This window comes from Centroberyx affinis, unplaced genomic scaffold, assembly GCF_046629955.1.
Source record: "Centroberyx affinis isolate AG114_WGS23_722 - 3 ecotype Tasmania unplaced genomic scaffold, CSIRO-AGI_Caff_v1 ptg000751l_1, whole genome shotgun sequence".
Classification (NCBI taxonomy): Eukaryota; Metazoa; Chordata; class Actinopteri; order Beryciformes; family Berycidae; genus Centroberyx; species Centroberyx affinis.
The window spans coordinates 83,038-102,383 of record NW_027279364.1 but is presented as its reverse complement, the minus strand read 5'-3'; the positions used below and the strand labels follow the sequence as shown (position 1 = coordinate 102,383).

At 43.2% G+C, this 19,346-nt stretch overlaps 2 protein-coding genes across 2 annotated transcripts; one reads left to right on the top strand and one right to left on the bottom strand.

The window, feature by feature from the left end:
- The first annotated feature begins 232 nt into the window (after positions 1 to 232).
- abhd16a (abhydrolase domain containing 16A, phospholipase) lies at positions 233 to 8,023 on the top strand. The gene is made up of 20 exons (XM_071519933.1): positions 233 to 365; positions 989 to 1,045; positions 1,134 to 1,200; positions 1,911 to 1,997; positions 2,283 to 2,368; positions 2,565 to 2,638; positions 2,857 to 2,964; positions 3,154 to 3,268; positions 3,364 to 3,465; positions 3,583 to 3,646; positions 3,769 to 3,818; positions 4,498 to 4,621; positions 4,810 to 4,914; positions 5,003 to 5,066; positions 5,237 to 5,293; positions 6,034 to 6,096; positions 6,185 to 6,261; positions 6,491 to 6,589; positions 6,708 to 6,754; positions 7,362 to 8,023. Exons 1-20 carry the CDS (start codon positions 264 to 266, stop codon positions 7,443 to 7,445), a joined length of 1,632 nt encoding a protein of 543 aa, XP_071376034.1. The 5' UTR covers positions 233 to 263; the 3' UTR covers positions 7,446 to 8,023.
- Positions 8,024 to 8,035: 12 nt separating this feature from the next.
- Positions 8,036 to 19,120, bottom strand: vars1 (valyl-tRNA synthetase 1). Its single transcript, XM_071519931.1, has 29 exons — positions 19,046 to 19,120; positions 18,025 to 18,380; positions 17,789 to 17,932; positions 17,377 to 17,584; positions 17,156 to 17,271; positions 16,922 to 16,997; positions 16,734 to 16,834; positions 16,488 to 16,615; positions 16,162 to 16,326; positions 15,993 to 16,074; positions 15,788 to 15,907; positions 15,545 to 15,653; positions 14,735 to 14,914; positions 14,440 to 14,564; positions 14,191 to 14,294; positions 13,908 to 14,066; positions 13,469 to 13,559; positions 13,249 to 13,354; positions 13,061 to 13,131; positions 12,417 to 12,542; positions 12,198 to 12,302; positions 11,505 to 11,652; positions 11,139 to 11,266; positions 10,555 to 10,710; positions 9,803 to 10,027; positions 9,476 to 9,587; positions 9,047 to 9,222; positions 8,430 to 8,579; positions 8,036 to 8,333 (listed from the first exon to the last, which is right to left on the bottom strand). The coding sequence occupies exons 2-29, from the start codon at positions 18,376 to 18,378 to the stop codon at positions 8,265 to 8,267; spliced, it is 3,834 nt and encodes a 1,277-aa protein (XP_071376032.1). The 5' UTR covers positions 18,379 to 18,380; positions 19,046 to 19,120; the 3' UTR covers positions 8,036 to 8,264.
- Between the last annotated feature and the right edge of the window lie 226 nt (positions 19,121 to 19,346).

Genomic DNA, 19,346 nt, shown 5'->3' with positions numbered 1-19,346 from the left:
TACTTTGTGTTGTTTTTCTGCTTGTTAATCTGATGTCTTTGTAAAGCAATTTGTAACTAGTGCTATATCAATAAAGGTATTATAATTATTATTGTTATTATTATTCTTGTCATTATTAGTATAATTGTCATTAGTACTTAATAAACTTAATGTTCTGTAAGGTTGTCTGTATACATTAAAAAGCAAATTAACCACAGTTGTAAGCGCTTTCGCTTTTGGGATTTCGGGCTAGTGCAGGCTTCCGTAGTCATCGTAGTGGAAGAATGGCCGGCTGGATGTGGCTCCGTTGTCTTTTAGGGCCTCATCTGCAGCGAGTTCACCGTTCACCGGACCAGTCTCGACCTGAAAGCAGGGCGGGGAGGAGGGTAGGGCTATTTTCAGTGTTTTACATTTGTTTTACAACATCCGACAGCGAGGACTGAACACTATTTGAATCTATTAGCAACGGTGTAGCTCGGGCTGCGGCCCGGAAGTGTCAAGTGTTATTGAAACCCTGCTGTCAATGAATGGTACAGCCGGGGTGACAGCGTGTAATGAGTGAAATAACAGGCGCACATACAAAAGCTTTGCTCTTTTGTGTTGATTTTCCTTCTGCAATAACTCTTTCATATCGATTTCTGGTCACAGCGATAGATAGATAGCCAGGTTAGCTCCATAAACTGGTTTGCTCAATCACGTTAGCCTAGTTGTGCTACTAGCTAGTAAGCAGGTGAGTTAACTTCGCCTAGCCAATTATCGAAGCCAAGAAGAGCGAGGATAGAAGAGAAGAGAATAGAAAACGAAAACAAGAATGTTAAAATAAAAACCTAAAGTTAACCAAAGAAAAGAGAGTGTGCTGTTGGGCTAACTAGCTAACTTTACACTGTCTCTTTGTAGCAAGACTTTAACTGTCAGTGCTACCAGCTAGCTATCTACCAGTGTATTTCATCTATTTGGCTAAACTGCAACAATACCCATGACATGTGACACTTTCTTCCTCTATTGCCAGGGATGGAACTACCAACCAAGGAGTCTGGAAAAACACACTGACAGCATCATTGGTTGGGTCAGTATGGTTGTATGATTGATAACATGACAAGAAGTGGGGAATCATGTCAAGTAATGTGTGTGTGTGTGTATGTTTCTTCCTCCAGGCCTCAGCACTGTGGTCTCTCTCCTACTACAGTTCTCCTCTTCTCCTCTGCTATCTCTACAGGAAAGGTAGGTTGTGTGTGTTTGGAGAGCAGAAGGGGCAGACAGATATTAATTCTCCACGGTTCGCTATTGTTATGAAATGTAATCAGATGAGTGACAAGATGTGACAAAGTGGGACGCTGGCATTTCAGACAAGGCTTGATTGTCTGGGACAGGTGTGATTGCCCAAAAAGAGAAGGTCTCCCATGTAAAAATCCCCAGCTGTAGGAGAACAGCAACTCTCAAGAACAGTTTTTTTTTCTTTTTCGTTTAATTCATGGTGATTTTATTAAAAAAAAAAAAAAAGGCAAGCTTGACATGTTTCTCTGGAAGTCACAATGTTTTGACGACAACTCAAAATCCGTTGATTTTTCTTGATGACATTTGCATTATGGAAGAAAAACAATGATTGCTGTTTGTTCTTGGGAGTTGCTGTTATCCCACAACTGGGATTTTTAATATGAAGTTAATCAACTGAATCATCTAGTAAGACTGTGCATCAATAGAAATTAATTGCTTGAGGTTGTCTGCTAGCCCTCTGTGTATAATTGGGCTTCTGATATTGATTTATGTACATGCTTGTAGGGTAGCTGTCAGACTGCGAATGACTGCGTGTACTGGCGCCTGTTAATAAGGCTCAAGCCTCACAGAGAGAGACATACAGACAGAGAGAGAGTTTGTGTGGATGTCTCTGTCTGCTTGGTGTCTGTATCACCACTGCTTTGTGTATTTGCTAGGCTACATCTGCAGCAGTAAGTTGGTTCCAGTCAGTCACTACGTGGGAACGGTGCTGGTGTGTCTTCTAGGAGTGGCCTGTCTTAGAGGTGAGGCTGCAAGCTTCCACTGACCGGGAGGCTCTGACTAATTCAACTCGTCTTTAGATATCAACATGTACTTGTATGCTGCATATGCTGCTGCATGCCAATAGGGTTTCATTAACATTGGGACAGTTGCACAAGGTCTACACCCAGTAAGCATACTAAGTACACCCTTGAGGCTCTGCAGCAAAATGGATGTTTCTCTGTGCGTCTCTTGTGCTCTCTACTTATCACTCGCTCGCTCTTTCCCTCTCCTCCCTTTCCCTTCCTCCTTCTCTCCCTCTCTCCAAGGTTGGGGGAGATGGAAGAACTCTGAGTATCTTCAGTTCATCTCCATTTTAGAGGAAACCAGGAAGAATCACACACCTACAAACAAGGTGAGGCCAACTACGGCAAGTACTGTGCAACAGGCTTGAGTTTGGTAATGCTGCCACCATGCTTTTGGGAATATGGGAAAAAACAAAAAATTACAAATAAGCTGTTAAATATTAATATGGATATGGATTTGACTCAAAATTGTGGGAGGATTTGAACTACTCCTGATTTATGTGTGCTTTTGTGTGTTTTTTGTAGAAAAAACTGAGTTGCTATGACTTTGACTTCTCTTACTGGCCTGCGGACTTCAGCTGGACAGAAGTCAGCAATCCGTAAGTTTGTGTTCTTATCTTTTATTGCCATTTTTAAATGGCCACATGTTTCCACGTCACTAACACTGCCAGGGAAAGCCAGTTGAAGCCAGTTGTACTAAAAATGCATGCAGTCATGGCATTGTAAGGGGCATTGTAAGGGGCTTTGGTGACTGAATGTCACATGATTTGTGGCGTCTCTCTGTGTCATTGTAAGCCTTTGACTGTGTGTGTGACAGGAAGCTGTCCAAGGCTGGTGTTTCTCTGTTGAAGCCAGAGCCCAGACTAAGAGGAGCAGCGGACAGTGTCCTCAACTCTGTACGCACTCTGCCATGTCACGTCATCAGGTAAATACATTTCATGCGACACAATACAAAAATGCAGATTCATAACCTCAAAGACCACACTGCACATGTGCTAGAGCAGCACATTAATGGGATACATATGTGTGGTATGAAGCTTTTGGCCTACATCTCTCCAATCTCCTCTTTCCACATTGTGGAAAATATCTCTCTTTCTCTCCCTCTCCCTCCCAGTTTTCTTATTGCCCACTCGTTTGGGAGGAGGATGCTATATCCTGGCTCTGTGGGTTTACTGCAGAAAGCCATGAAGCCCATGCTCCAGCAAGGCCAGGCTAGGCTCATAGAAGAGGTGAAGAACACACACTTACTCACTCACTCAACCCCTATACTCGTTTTGATAAATGCTGATCATCCTCAGTCCACCTTTTTTCCATTTTGTTGTAGTTTGATGGCCAAAGGAACAAGCTGGTGGCCTGTGATGGGAATGAGATCGACACCATGTTCGTAGATCAAAGGAGAGACGGGGGACAGAATGGCCAGACTCTGGTAAATGTCTAAACTGGTTTGTTATGTGCCTTGAGCCCATTCCAGGGTCTGACAAAACTCTTTCACATGTGAATCATATTACCCATGGTTCTTCATGTTGTATGAACCCTGCCGTAGGTCATCTGCTGTGAGGGGAATGCAGGTTTCTATGAGGTGGGCTGCATGAACACTCCATTGGAAGGTGAGGAATCCTGTAGTGCTTCAATATTTCTGATTCCATTTGGATTTTTGTGGCAAAGCGCAGAATAGATGGTCTTGTTGTATCTCAGTTCTAGTTAAATTCTGTGTTGATGTGCACTGTAGGTGGCTACTCTGTACTGGGCTGGAACCACCCGGGCTTTGGAGGCAGTACGGTAAGTAGTGTTGTCCCCTAGGGTGCTACATTTAAACCTTACCCCATTAACCTGCAGTCTATGCCTTGTACTACAGTCTATGCCCCAGTGCCACTAAATAGGGCAGTGGAAGACAATGGCATGTAGAAATTCTAGTTCCACCATCAGAGTTGCACAGTGTTGCACAAGAGCACAAGTACACTCCCATACTTTATATTGTCAGTGTGGTGGAATAGAACAGTGTAAATCTGTTCACTATTTGGTAGTGCATGGTTTTGTATTTATGTCACTATTATGTATAATAATGCATTAGGGATGTAAATAACAAGTAATTTAGTAACCAAGTACTTGTTTCTCAAACCAAATACTATTTGCTTACTCTTTTCTCCTGCGTGTGTGTGTGTGTGTGTGTGTGTGTGTCATGTCTATGTTAACTAGACCAGTTAACATAGTCATGACAGTAGCCAAGCTATGCTGTGCGAGTTTACTTGTTTAATATTGCCCTTGTACGTTTAGGAGGTGTCACTTTTGTACAGTTTTAACATACAAAATTTCCATGGGACTAATACTTTTATTGAAATTAGCCATTCACTATTTGTTTGTATTATCTAAGTTTTAAATTTCAAACAGGTAACCAAGTACCTGGATAATTAGTACATCCCTATAATACATGAATATTTTTTACTCAATTTTCTCCCAGGGAGTACCATTCCCCCAGAATGAGGCCAATGCCATGGATGTAGTGATACAGTTTGCAGTGCACAAACTGGGCTTCCAGCTCAGTGACATTATAATATATGCCTGGTCCATAGGAGGATTCACAGGTACAGACACTGTCACCTACAGACAGCTAAAATAATACTATATACAGCACTTATAGAGGTTTCTATGCAATTCTAGTTTTCTGCATTGAGTTATTTATCTCCCTCACTTCTGGCTCTGCTTGTCCCTACCCTTCACTTTCTTTCCCTCTATTCCTCTGCCAACCCCCCCACCCCTTTTCCTTTCTCAGCCAGCTGGGCAGTGATGTCGTATCCAGAGATCCGGTCGCTGGTGTTGGACGCCTCCTTCGATGACCTGCTGCCTCTGGCCCTCAAGGTCATGCCCGACAGCTGGAGTGAGTGCAAGGGGTCAAAGTATATTCTGTGGGTTGGTTGTGGCAGGTAGTTTTGTTTCAGTGAAATGAAATGTCTTTGTTCTCTAAGGACCGTTGGTACAACACACAGTCAGGCAGTACATGAACCTCAACAATGCAGAGCAGCTGTGCAAGTGAGTGGAACAATTTGAATTCACAGCGACATAAATCATAAAAGGCACAGTCCAGTCCAGTCCACTGAACATTACACAGTGTACTGGTACTGTAGCTGCAGAACTAGCTTCATTGTCATATCTTAGAGTGATGGTGCTGATGACTGACGCGGCTCCTGTTCCTCTCCCAGATACCAGGGACCAGTTCTGCTGATCAGGAGAACCAAAGATGAGATCATCACCACAACGTAAGCCTCCTCAGTCCTTCATCTCTACCAACATGAACCCCATACATTAACATTACTGTGCACTGTATAGCTCAGTGGGCACAGCATGGCACTGACAATGGAAAGGGTTAGAGGTTTGATTCCCACTGGGGAACCCATACTTAAAGTTTTGATGGGGTCATGCTTTCATAATTAAGAGGATTTCTGGTTGAAACTGGATGATGAGGTGGGACGTAATGCGGGTTGTTATGTCCCACCCCAAAGTTATGAAGTGGCAGGATTTATATGATTGGAGTGGTGGATAGGTGGTTGGTTTGTTCAAAATCTGTGATGGTACTATTGGTTGGAAAGAAGACCAGAAATTGCCATGTTCCAAGAAGTAAAAGTAAAATTTTGTTGTTTTGGCATTTATTGTTAAATTGTGTGTTATGATGATTAGCTAACATGGTGGAAAAAGTCATTATTAATTTCATTGTTTTCTTGGAAAACTTCTTTAAAAGAATACCCTGCTTCACACTATACCCCTGTATAGTTACTGTACCGCTGTACATAGTCTTCTACTGTTGGCCACATAGCAGCTCCACTGGAGTATGTGGAAAATTGAGTGCCTTGGTCAGAGGCACCTTGATGGTAGGTGTTGAGGTAGAGGGAGAGCGTTGCATATTCACTTTCCCAGCCAGCGACATTCTGGTCCCAAGCCTTCTTGTCTAACCTCTGACTTACTGCCACTCTGTGATATTAAGTTGTACACTGTGTCACAGGGGTCCAGAGGACATCATGTCCAACAGAGGCAATGACCTCCTGCTCAAACTGCTACAGTTCAGGTCAGTACTTTGGTCAGGTTTGGATCAGTGTATTTGGACCTGATGAGTGCAGCGTATGTAATAAATGTGATGTCATTTTCCTGCCCAGGTACCCCAAGGTCATGACAGATGAAGGGATCAGGGTTGTAAGACAGTGGCTGGGAGCCGCCAACCACATAGAGGAAGGTAGGTGTGTGTATATGTATGTATGCATGTGTTCACTTCCATCATTTAACTGTGTTGGACACCTTTTAAAAATCCTTAAACCATGTTGAATCTGCATATTTTAATCTTATCTAAATTCTAATTTAACTCAGTGGATTTAGCTAAAGGATGTAAAATTTGTGCTTTTGTATATCTTTTGATCTTTAAAACTTTCAGCTGTGCGTAATGCTGACCTGTCTTTTCTCTGCAGCGTCTGTGTACAGCGGCTATGAGGTGGATGACGACTGGTGTGTGTCTGTACTGCAGTCCTATCAGACAGACAGAGACGTATTCTTCCCATGGAGTGTTGGTAAGATGGGCTCTTTCATATTAACTGGGCAAATAAACTGTGCATTACCCTAATTTATTTATACAGATGTCACCTCAGTGTTTGTACAGTGGTTTGACACCCTCTCTTGTGTTACCAGGTGAGGATATGACACTAGAGGGAAGGCGGCAACTCGCTCTTTTCCTGGTAAGAAATTTATCTATTCTTGCTCATCCACTCCATTTCAATCACTGTAGCCGTTTCTCCTTTTCGGTGTAAAAGACAGCCACCTGTTGTCTTTATCTCATCTGTCCGAGTCAAGCTTTTTACATATTCCTATCTATCCATTCAACCATACATAAGACTAATTTCCTTTTTTCCAATAACCCCCATTTTCCTGTTTGAGGTTGGCTTACTTTCCCCTCCTCCTTTCTCTCACTCGAAAAATCACAGCTATTCAGACATCATTACCGTAGAGGAACACTTTTCTGGTCACCATAGTAACCAGCTCACCTGTGCTCTCAGTTTGACTGGTGTAATATATTTCACCGAGCTCGGCTTATTGAAGTCATTTAACATCAAACAAGAGGAGTGCCATCAATTACAGCTAATGCTATGCTTTTCTTCCCTGGGTAATGCCTTCTGAATTAGACTTCATTCACCTCAATGTAAACACTAAGGAGATGGGAGAGGTTTGTAAGGCACAGCCAGACAGCCTGAACCTAATATAATCAAGTTCTGCACTTTTTGTTCATTGCCCTCCTACACCTCATTCTCCATTCCTCTCCCATCCTGGCCGTCTTTTCTCTCCAAGGCACGGAAGTACATGAGGAACTTTGAAACGACACACTGCACTCCTCTCCCCTTCTCCGAGTTCCACACACCCTGGAGACTGTAAAGAGGAGGGATGGATGGGTGGAAACGAGCAGCAGCGGCGGCAGAACAACAGGATTTGGATGGCCTGCGGTCGGAGCACGTTCCTGGCATGGTGTGAATGTATTACTGTGATTTTGTTTCAGAAGTGTTCCCACGTATACTGTTGCTGTGGTGGCATCTTGAAAGATCTGGCCTACTATCGCCTCACAGACAAAAAAATACATCCTTTCTTTTGAGGTTAGTGTATAGTCATACTTTTCAGTGTTTGCGCATCTACAAAAATGGACAAAAGGATGCATTTTACGTGAATGCACAAGCCATCTCTCCCACTCCTTCCATTTTTCCTCCTTTGGCTGCATTTGTAAAAATGTAATTGCCAGTAGCCAATGCATTACTATTCCAGTAATGCACAATTTCATGAATAAAAAATTAGCTTAATAGTGTCAGGTCAGAATAATTTATAGTCTTTTTACCAATGCAGCCAAAGCCTTTTTCATTTTCCTTTATCTTCAGTGAACACTGTCTTTATGAATAAAGCTGTATCATAAAATGATGCTCTTAAATGTTATATTAAATATGTTGAATAAAATGTTGGAAATAAGGGACTGAACTCATCTGTTCTTTACTTGATTCTAGTGCTTAACAAAGTATGCAGATAAACTATACAAGACTCAGGAGATGAATAGATTGCATTGGAACAATGCCTTGCTGAAGACAATTGTCTATAACAGGAGCTTTATTTAATTCCTTTCCAAGATCCATTCTGAAAATTAACAATACATTGACAAGAAAAAACAGATGGATATAAGAAATCCTAACATTACATAATTATGGGTGAACGTTACATCATTTTCTTGAAGTTGTCTGTGGCTTCTTTCACTTTTTCAAGTTCAATCTGGCTCTGGCGTAGCTGTAGAGAAAAGGAAATGATAATTATTTACCCTGTCACTTATGCATTCATAAGTCATAACACATGAAGAAAACCTGCAACTCAATTTCCTACTACCTTCTCAGCATCCAGCTCCTGCACTTTCACTGGCACCTTCTCCTTGTAGTCGCTCTTTGCCATCTTCTCTGTGAGTTTCTCCATCTGTTTCTCCAAGTCTCCTTTCTTCGTCATCAGCTTAGCCACCTCTTTCTCCACATCAATGAGACCCTGGAGAAATAAAAGGTGAAATGAGAAAATGGCAGACAAGGAGGATGGACAGTTGGTAACTTATATTAAATCTTGCAATTTCAGGTCAGTAAAATAGGACAAGAAGGAGGAAGCAACATAAAATAAAACTCGAGGAGTCAAGCAGACCTGGGTCAAATAGCATTTGAAAATATTTCCTAGTGCTTTGAGTACCAGATGGGTGGGGGTTTACCGCATCTAGACTGTTCAGATAGTGTCAGCTAAGTTGCCAATCATAGAAAGGTATACAAACTTCCTTTTAAATACTTAACATTGATTGTCTGAACTCTCTAGTGCTCATTTTATGGTTGTATATGGCAAACTCCACCCATCCGGGACCCAAGTAAGCTAAAACAAACCATAACAAGTGTATCCAAATATTATTAGGCCCAGGTCTGGAGTAGAGACGGGAGGATCCACAGAGAACGGGGCAGATTGCCGGCCCTCACCTTGAGCATGAGGTTGACAGTACATCTGTCTGAGGCGATGGCCACAGCGCAGCCTTCTGGGACAGGCTGGTTGGCTGTCAGAGGGATGATGGCCTGAGAGTAAGACAAGGTCTGGATCTGCAGACTGTACTTGTCCACCAGGGACACAGTCTCAGAGTCTATACACTGCAGGTAGCCTGGCAGAGAAAGGGGCATGTCGAAGGTTAGGTGTCATAATGACAAGGTACATATACCTGTGGTTGTCATACTGAGGTGATGAAGGCTTGTTAGCATAACCACAGTGGTGTTTCAGTCAGATCTGTATTAATGTATATTTAAGTGTGATGCCTTTAGTGAGATCATGTACAGTTGGTCTTTAATGTAGAGTTAAAAGTTCATGCTTTTCTTTTTGACTAACTTTCTTGGATTAGTTTGAGTGTGTCATCTTACAGTCAGCACGGGTCTTGGTCAGGTTGTAGTCGGCCCTGAGTGAACGGATTGTCTTGACCACAGTCATTACAAACTCCATCTGCCGGTCCACCTCCTCGCTGTGCCAGCAGAACTGCAACACAAAGATGGAACGACAGCATCACCAAAAGATGAACTGCAGCAGCTATGATATCTAAAACAAGTGATGCTCTCTCAATTTCTGAAACAGCTCCACTTTGGAAAAAACAAAATTGCAGCAGGCGGTAGTGCTTCAATTCCGACAATCTGTTCAATCGTTTGCACATCATTGAGATTTTACCACACTCTTTTTCTCTTTCCTTCTCTCACCTCATCGGTTTCGGGGTAGGGTGTTACAGAGATGCTGGGGGGATTGTCCTGGGGTCGTCGTCGTGGTAACCTCTGGAAGAGTTCCTCGCCGACGAAAGGCATTATGGGAGCCAGAAGGCGCAGCCCGACCTCCAGACAGGTGTAAAGAGTCTGTCTGCACACCAGGGCCTGTCTCTGGCTGGCGCTGTCTTCCTCTGCTTTGCTGAACACTGGTTTCACACTCTCCTGGAGAGGGAGGAGATGAGAAAAATTTGTGGAATGTGTTATGGTAATGAGTCGATACCAAGACACTACAGTGCAGTTTTTCCCTCTGCAAAAAACATAATTCTTCACATGCAGTAATCAATTGAAGATGAATGCACACATGCCGATCACACAGTTTCTTACCAGGTAGTAGAGCTGCGACGATTAATCGATTAGTTGTCAACTATTAAATTAATCGCCAACTATTTTGATAATCGATTAATCGGTTTGAGTAACTTTTTAAGAAAAATAAGTCAAAATTCTCTGATTCCAGCTTCTTAAATGTGAATATTTTCTGGTTTCTTTACTCCTCTATGACAGTAAACTGAATATCTTTGGGTTGTGGACAAAACAAGAGATTTGAGGACATCATCTTGGGCTTTGGGAAACACTGATCGACATTTTTCACCATTTTCTGACATTTTATAGACCAAACAACTAATCGATTAATTGAGAAAATAATCGACAGATTAATCGACAATGAAAATAATCGTTAGTTGCAGCCCTACCAGGTAGACATCACAGAGCTCATAGAGCCAGAAGTTGTAGATGGCGGTGGTGATGGTTGGGAAGTCGTAGGCCTGGAAGCCAGCGCCGCAGAGACCCACAGCCGCACTCAGCCTGGACAGAATCCACCTGTCTGACACGCTCTCCTCTCCTGACAACTGGGAGGATTGAAGTGGAGAACGAGGAGGTGTTGAGAGTAAAGAAACGTACAAGTTCAGTAAAAATACTGTTTTGGAGGGCAGTGGCCTAAAGGTCAGATAGGTAACGTGTCTGGAACAGTTGAAGTAATCTGGGCAGAAGGCTGACATGCCCTTCAGAATGGCATTTTAACCCGCACCAGAAAAGACTGGTGGTACTGGGTAGCTCTCAGGTGTGAATGTGTCCAACTATATGAATACAAAGCAGGGCAATTCTGAAAGACAGCATACATGCAAAGCAAACCTTCTCCAGATAAATAAGGGTAAAAAAAAAAAAATAGCTGGTTCGGTCAAAGTATGGTGGGGATGTCACTGGATGAATATAAATATGGTGCAGTCTTTGTTTATGCTCCCTTCTCTTCTCCCTCCATCTTTTACCCTGGTCTCACCTGGGCTTTCTCTGATGGTACAAAGTTGTCTCCCAGTGTCTTCATGGCAAACTTCACAGCGTTCCACAGTTTGTTGCAGAAGTGACGGTAACCCAAGATGCGGTTGACATCCAGGTTGATATCCCTGCCTGAGAGACACAGACAGGAATAATCAATATATTTCTGTGTTAAGAAATATATTAAATATTTCTAAACTATTTAATACACTGAGTTGCTATTTGTAGCCTTGTTATAGCATTCTAATGCTCATTTTCAAGTACAGCTGGACAGTATTTTGACATTTTCTGAAGTCAAGGTTAAGATGCAAATATTTTCCAAGGCTGTTGGCCAGTAAGAAAGAAAGAGAAAAAGGTAAATGAGTTTTACCTTGGCTAGTGTAGGCACACAGGGCGAAGCGGAGAGCGTCTGTGCCGCACTCTGGGATGCCACTGGGGTAGTCGGACTTCTGGCCCTGCTTGGCCTTCTCCACCTCTAATGGATCCAAGTTACTCTCCTTCAACTGGGCATGAAGACCCTAGAGGGGAGGGAGCAAGGGAGGGGGCAAGGGAGGGAGCAAGGGAGGGAGCAAGGGAGGGGGGGGGGGGGGAAGGAGGGGGAGGGATGGTCGCCAATAAAAGGTAAAGAGATGTTATGTTTGTTCAACAACAACTTATTTTTAGAATGATAAATCCATTTCAACTGTTTTTTGAACTGTTTTTTTATGTTTTAATTGGATAGGCTGGACAAGGCTCTTTAAAAAGGAAATGTTACAGGGGAAGTGCGGCTTAATACAAGTCCTTCAGTGCCCTCTAGAGGGCAAGGCTGCCTCGTCTGACTGAGCTGCTCCCTCCCAACTGGCGAGGAGATTGATGGGCTCAATAAAAGCTTGTCGGAAGCAGAAAAAGGTGCTTAATAAAGCTTACATAAAACTATGGGCCTCAGGGGAGCAATGTGCATGTGGTGACCGTGTAAAAGACAACCCAAAGGGGAGAAAGGGAAAGAGTGTGTGTGTCTGTGTGTGTGTGAGTGTACAGTATTTCTGTCTATCTGGGTGTGCATCTAAGTGTGTCTATACGTTACCTCTAGGGAGATGCCTGTGATAACATCCAGAGGGTCAATAACGTTGCCCAGAGATTTGCTCATCTTCCTTCCGTGAGCATCCCTCACCACTGCATGCAGATACACCTGTAAAAAACAAAAAAAACAAAAATATTATTACTTATCCATGTCCAGCTAAGAATACTAATATCATATTCTATTGCATTATATTGCCCTGTTGGCAGTCCGCATTGGCCTCACCTCTTTGAAGGGCAGCTTGCCGGTCAGTTTGAGGCCCATCATCACCATGCGAGCAACCCAGAAGAACAGGATGTCATGTCCCGTCTCCAGCAGGGTGCCGGGGTAGAACACATTCAGGTCTTGGGTCTAAAGGGAGAACACAAACACCAACATTTATGACAGAAATACATACAACATACTAAGGAAAGCAAAAAAAAAATAGACAAAAAGTCATGTATTACACATGACACATTAAAAGGTGACATTGGTCTAAACCTTTTTAATGTAAAAATGAGAAACTGAATGTGTGCTCAGAAAATTTTTAAGTTTAATTTTTACGACATTTTGGGCACATACCCATTATGTATGTTTTTAACCCTTATTTCTGTTTATTTGTTTTTATGTGTTATCTTTTTTATGTCTTTTTTATGAGGCACGTCAAAGACAATTTTCTGATAGACAATAAAGCTTTCTGGATCTGAATCTGAGACACTGATCAACAAACTTAAAAATATTCAGTATTCCCTTGCCTATGGCTATGCCATTATGATGGGGCAGCAGGTGGTTTCACAGCTCAAAGTAGCATCAGACCACATCAGAGCAAGTCAAAATGAAGGCGCCCTGTATACGAGTATAAAGCCGGATGTTCTCACTTAATATCTTACCTCATTAGGCCATCCGAAGATGGAGAAGGGGAAAATACCAGAGGAGAACCAAGTGTCTAGAACATCCTCATCTGAAACACAGGAAAAAAACATTATCTAAACTTTGTGAATATAGAGTTTATTTGTGTGAATATTGATAGTGGCATGGTAGTACAGTCAGTGCTTAATGAATAAGTACTAGATCTTACCCTGCCTGAGGGCGATTTTGTCTGCAGACACATTGAAGCGTTTGGCTGCCTTCTCCCTGGCCTCCTCCTCCGTCCTCCCACTCACCCAGTAATGCCCATCCATGTCCTAGAGGGAAGAGAGAAAGTTTGAGCAAAAAACAAAAAAAAAAAAGAGGAAAAGAAAGGAGAGGAGACTGAGACCTGCATAATGGGTACGCAAAGAGTGTTTATCTGTGCGTACCTCTCCTGGTTTCGCAGAGGGGTCGTTGACAGTGACGAAGTAAGCAGGGATTCTGTGACCCCACCACAGCTGACGAGAGATGCACCAGTCCCTGAGAGGGAGGGGAAGACAGATGGATAGAATTTTGAAGTCAGATCTACATAATTAAATGTAGAGAATAATCTACTCTGAGTTTAATTTCCATAGTTTATAATCATAGAATATTGGCATATCTTCCATAGTGAAACATTTAATTTAAAATGCTCACTGTATTTGGAAAGATATTGTTATGAGGCCAAACATGCAATGATTTTGTCCCCAAAACCATAGAAACCAATAATTATGATAACAATAATTGGCATTATCATTTTAGTCATAATTGTTCAGCCCTATTTTGAAGTATACAGGAATAAGTGTAAAATTGAGAAGAAATAGATTAAAAACAAGGAGAGATAATCACCTGATGTTGTCCATCCAGTTGAACCAGGTCTTGAGGTGGTGGTCCGGGATGATTTTGAGCCGCCCCTCTCTGACGGCGTCTGCGGCCTGCTTGCCCATGTCTGTGCAGTTCACATACCACTGAGGCTTCAGCAGGGGCTCCACGATGTCCTTGGAGCGACTGATGGGGAACACACACACACACACAGGGGCTTAAAAGAGGATCTTATAGAGAAGATTTCAAACACAAATATCTTATCCTCCACTCACGCACACATACACACACACACACACACACAACTGACCTGCAGACTGGTACCACCATAGGATTGTCTTTGATCTCTTTGAACTGGCCTCTGTCCTTTAGAGCCTGAAGCACTGCCTTCCTGGCCTCAAATCGCTTCATACCCTGTGGGACAGAAGGAATAGTAAAGAACAAAAAAAAATTAAAAAAAAATCACTTTACCACACTTATTACCAAGCATCCTGACTTTTTAGTGTCACGTCAGAAATGCACACTCTGCAGGGGGACAGACGATAATGAGACACTATACCAGGAAGGGAGGAGGAACGTTAATGAGCAGGCCATTCTCATCCAGGATGTTGATGAAGGCCAGATTATGTCTCTCTCCAACGTCGTAGTCATTATGGTCATGGGCTGGGGTTATCTTGACAGCACCTGAACGAGAGATAGTGGAGAGAGACAGGAGAGATACAGACGAGCAAGAGAGAACAGCAGTAATGAGGGAAGTGGCCTGGCTTAACGACTTGTTATGATTACTTATTCTCAGCACACAGGTCCAACTGCAGGCCCACAGGCAGCTACTCTGTTCCTGTAACCATGCCTACCTGTTCCAAAACTCATGTCCACAAAGTCATCGAAGACAATGGGCATCTTGCGGTCACAGAAGGGGTGCAGCACCGTTTTCCCCCTCAGGTGCTGATACCGGGTGTCATCAGGGTGGACAGCTACAGCAGAGTCTCCCAGCATGGTCTCGATACGAGTTGTGGCCACGATCACCTCCTCATCTGAGGGACAGAGAGAGATAGTACAATTAGGGCTGGGCGATATGGTTGAAATCAATATCACCATAATCATAATCAAGCTTTTTTAATATTGATATAAAGTACTGTACAAAAGTCTTAGGCATATGTCAAAGAAATCCATAAAGTGAAGACGCTTTCAAAACTAATGAAATGAAAAGTTTCTGAATATCAAAAATTTACAATAAACAGCAGTTTACTGACACACTAATGCAGAAAACAAATAAACATCTAATACTTCTAAGAAATTTATATAAAAAAATCTAGGGTGCCTAAGACTTTTGCACAGTACTGTATATAGCACAATATGGCTCATGTATGCAAAATAATGTTAATTAATCACATTAATATTCACCCCATTGAACTGAAAGATAATGGCAGGTGTGATTTTTCAAATAATATTCCTACCACACCTCATTAATCATCAATTTAGACAGCAGAATTGTGTGTCACAATATCCTAAAATCACCATATCATCACGATATGATTCCACTGAAAGGCGATAAACGATAATATTGAATTATCGCCCAGCCCTAAGTACAATGTAAAGAAACCTCAGACTCAAGTGGTCAAAAGGCATCTTCGCTCCTCCTTGTCCTCCTTGTGTTCACCCACCTGATCCATCTATTTTGTAGGCGAAAGACACCAACACTCCAAACTCTACTTTCTCCTTGTAGCCAGGCACTGGCAAAAGAGTCCTGCCAGTCAGCTCCTTCTTATCCACCTGCAAACCAACCAGCAGACTTAGTCAAGACAGCTCAGCATGGCCAGCACTGGCAAAGTAGTGTTGGTTATACGATACCATTATAGTCCTAAAGCAGGTATATCAGAGGGCTATGCATGCACACACAGACTTACCTCGATGTCAGAGATGGCCGAGTTCAGGGTGCAGGACCAGTTGACCAGCCTCTTGCTCCTGTAGATCACTCCCTCCTCATGCATACGGATAAAGGCCTCTTGGACTGCATAGGAAAGTTTCTAGATAGAGAAAAACGTATAGCCGTGAGAACAAGGAATATATCTTCAGACTTAGTAGTAGAGTTCAGAGACTTCAGATCCTCACAGTGTCCATAGTGAAGCAAGCTCTGTCCCAGTCCAGAGAGGAGCCCAGCTTCTTCAGCTGGTGGTAGATGCGGTCTCCCTTCCTGAAAAACGAAAACTGCCAAGTTATGATTGAGTCTTCCTTCCAAGTATTTCTCCAACTACAGACTTTCCACGTCTCCTCCACTCACTCGTTCTTCCACTTCCAGACCTCCTGGATGAAGTTTTCCCTGCCCAGGTCGTGGCGGCTCATGCCCCTCTCCCTCATCAGCTTTTTTTCCACCACCACCTGGGTGGCGATGCCAGCGTGATCACAGCCAGGGTTCCACAGGGTGGTCTCGCCTCGCATCCTGTGCCTGGACGGACAGAGGAGAGCACACTGATTCCACCACACCACTTCCACACCTCAACGAGCAAGACTTAAATGGGATGGGACTGAAATCCTACGCAAACAAAGTCTCACTGAAAATATGAATATGACTTTCAGGTTTTTACAATCAGTTAAATTTTAAGTTACCATCTGGTCAGACAATCCTGGATGGCGTTGGTAAGGGCGTGACCCAGGTGAAGAGATCCAGTCACATTAGGTGGAGGGATACACATCATGAAGACGCCACGAGGGTTCGGCTCACTGATACTCTTCCTCTGCAGAAAGTAGGGGAGAGAGACACACATTAATATAGTACTGCTGGTTGCACTTAACAACAAAATTTATGGCATATTCTGTTGTGCTGATACAGTGGGAGTGGAAGGACTGCCTCACCCCATACTCAGGCTTGAAGAATCCCTGCTTCTCCCACCATGAATACCAGGCAGCCTCCACATACTGGGGACTGTAGGAGTCAGGAAGCGGGCTGACAACATCTGACACCAGGAGAGGGAGATAAGGGGTTAACACATACATTCCTAGTCTTAAACTTGTAATGATAAAGCATTCATCTGATAAAGCACCTTTTTTCTCCCCGGGTGGGGTAGGGACGTCATATGTGATCACTCCCAACTCCTTCTTCTCAGGTTTGGCCTTTTTCTGAAAGAAAAAACAGAACAAACCCGTTTGGCCAGTTCATCAACAGGAAGGAAACAAGACTGCAACCTATGCCTAAAAAACATTGTTGATATCTGTACACATTTATGTTTTTTGAAGTTGCACTGAAATTCTGGTTAAGGTTAACCTAGTTTCTTTACCTCTGTCGGTGCCTGCTTCTTTTTCTTCTCCTCCATTTCCTTCTTCTGTTGGAATTTTTCCATCTTTTCTCTCTTCTTAGCCTCCTTCTTCAGCTGAGCTTCTGTCTTTGGTGGGCCTGAATAAGGAAGGATTTCTAAAATCATGATACTGCACACACTCGGTATTTACACACAAAGGCAATACTCATAAACTGCGACATCCATAAAAGGGAGAGCCTGACCGTTGGCTGTGGCACTGGCATCGTCAGCAGCAGGAACGGCATTAGCAGCATTGGCATTAGCAGCAGCATTCGTCCTCGGTGTGACAGGTACCATCTTCTCACACAGGCTGATCTTCCCCAAGACCTTGAGAAACTGCGGTTGATTGATGCAGGTCGTGAACCACCTGGTAACGTTGGTCAAGACCTTTCTGTCTGGTGGCTCCAATGCCTAACAAGAAAAAGAAAAAAAATGTGAAAAAAACAACGCTGACTGATTTACAGCGCAGTCAAATGTTGACGGTCAGGTAAGGTGACTGAGATACTTCAGTTCTGAATTGCCCAGAGTAAGGAAACAGAAAAAAATAAATAATCAACTAGGTGGAGAAACAGGTATGACAACAAGGCGTTGCAAAAGCAAGTGAACCTCACGTACATATTTGAATGGCAGGAGGACAGCAGTTGCTACAGCCATATCAGCCAGGGTGACGCTCTCTCCCACCAGGAAGGTTCTGGGTTCCAGAGCCTGGTCTAGAACCTTTAGAACACGCAGCAGTTCTGCACGAGAACTCTGCTGGAGCTGGGAAAGAACAGCAAGTCGACTTAAAATGAAACCTAACGAGAGCAAGTGATGTGCATGTGGACGTGTGGGTCTGGGTTCCCGTCCCTCACCTTCTTATCCACTCCCATCATCCCCATCAGCGGGAAGACGACAGCACCCGACACAGGAGTGAGCTCATTGTCTGCAAAGCTGAGCCACTGCCACACCTGGCTCTGCTGCTTGGCATCCACACCGGCCCTCTTCCCCTGAGAGGCCAGGTACCAGGCCACAGCATTGGCCCCGCTCAGCACGGAGTCACCCTCCCCGGAGCCCAGCACCAGGGTGGGTCTGGAGCGGGCGTTCAGGGACGCGGGAGGGTCCTCTGTGATGGTCCGGGGACGGGAGGAGGGACAAAACTCTGCAGCTAGAAGAGCTAGGAGGCTCCTGAAGTCATCGGGGTGAGGGGACACGTAGAGAGAGGCCATCTCTGGTGGAGAGAGACAGCTGATGTTTGTAATTTGTGTGTATAAATTGTGTGGATAAACTTGCTTTTACTTGTGTACATTAGTTGTTAATTCATGGATCTTAATATCCATGAATGCTTTGGCAGTACAAGTAACTTTTGCCATGCTAATAAAGCCGTTCTGAAACTGATAATGGTACCTAGGTGGGTGAGTGAGTGTGTATGCATGTCATATTAGTGAGACAGTGCCGCTGCCGACATCTAGAAAACAATATAGGACGTGCAAAAAAATATATGGAGGGTAATGTTAGCAAGCCATGTAAACAAACAAATTAAAATATATTTATGGCAGCGATTAGTGTCCCATACTTGTCTGCATCGGTCAAAGTGGAAGAGAGCCACGTTAACTGGCTAGCTAGCTGGCTCATCTTTTGCCAAGCTGATCTCTGGCACCTGTCAAAGTATTGCAAGCTGACGAAACTCATGCGAAACAGGCTAACTAGATTAGCTAACCAGGAGAGAAACTTTGACGAGTTGCTATAACGTTAGCTAAATAACTGCATGATGCGCCCCGGCTCATTTTCACGCAATAATATATATATATACATATATATTAAAGTATCTCTACGGATAGTCTTCGTGAAATACAGGACTTCTTATTGAAAAGTTTTGTAAGAAGTTGTCCTTACCTTTGAAACCGAAAGAGACGTCAGCTTATGTTAGCATACAATGCAGACCCACATGAGTCCTCTCTGCCACTCTGCCGTCTGATGCAATGTGGGAAATGTGTTCCGGGTTTCAGGACCCGCTGATCCGCTGCTTCCGCCACACTGAGGAAGTCTATAAAGTGCCTTGTCTCATTCATCTTATTTATAATAAAAAATAAAATAATATTGTATATATATATATATATATATATATATATATATATATATATATATAATCATAATAATGATACTATTACTACTACTACTATTACTACTACTACTA

Excerpts from the sequence above, each read along its gene's own strand:
- abhd16a (XM_071519933.1), top strand. The coding sequence starts at position 264 with ATGGCCGGCTGGATGTGGCTCCGTTGTCTTTTAGGGCCTCATCTGCAG. Across the intron at positions 2,369-2,564 it reads ATCACACACCTACAAACAAG|AAAAAACTGAGTTGCTATGA; the intron begins GTGAGGCCAACT and ends TGTTTTTTGTAG. Across the intron at positions 6,590-6,707 it reads ATTCTTCCCATGGAGTGTTG|GTGAGGATATGACACTAGAG; the intron begins GTAAGATGGGCT and ends TTGTGTTACCAG.
- vars1 (XM_071519931.1), bottom strand. The coding sequence starts at position 18,378 with ATGGCCTCTCTCTACGTGTCCCCTCACCCCGATGACTTCAGGAGCCTC. Across the intron at positions 16,075-16,161 it reads GTCTGGAAGTGGAAGAACGA|GAAGGGAGACCGCATCTACC; the intron begins GTGAGTGGAGGA and ends TTCGTTTTTCAG. Across the intron at positions 12,543-13,060 it reads TCTTCGGATGGCCTAATGAG|ACCCAAGACCTGAATGTGTT; the intron begins GTAAGATATTAA and ends TTCTCCCTTTAG.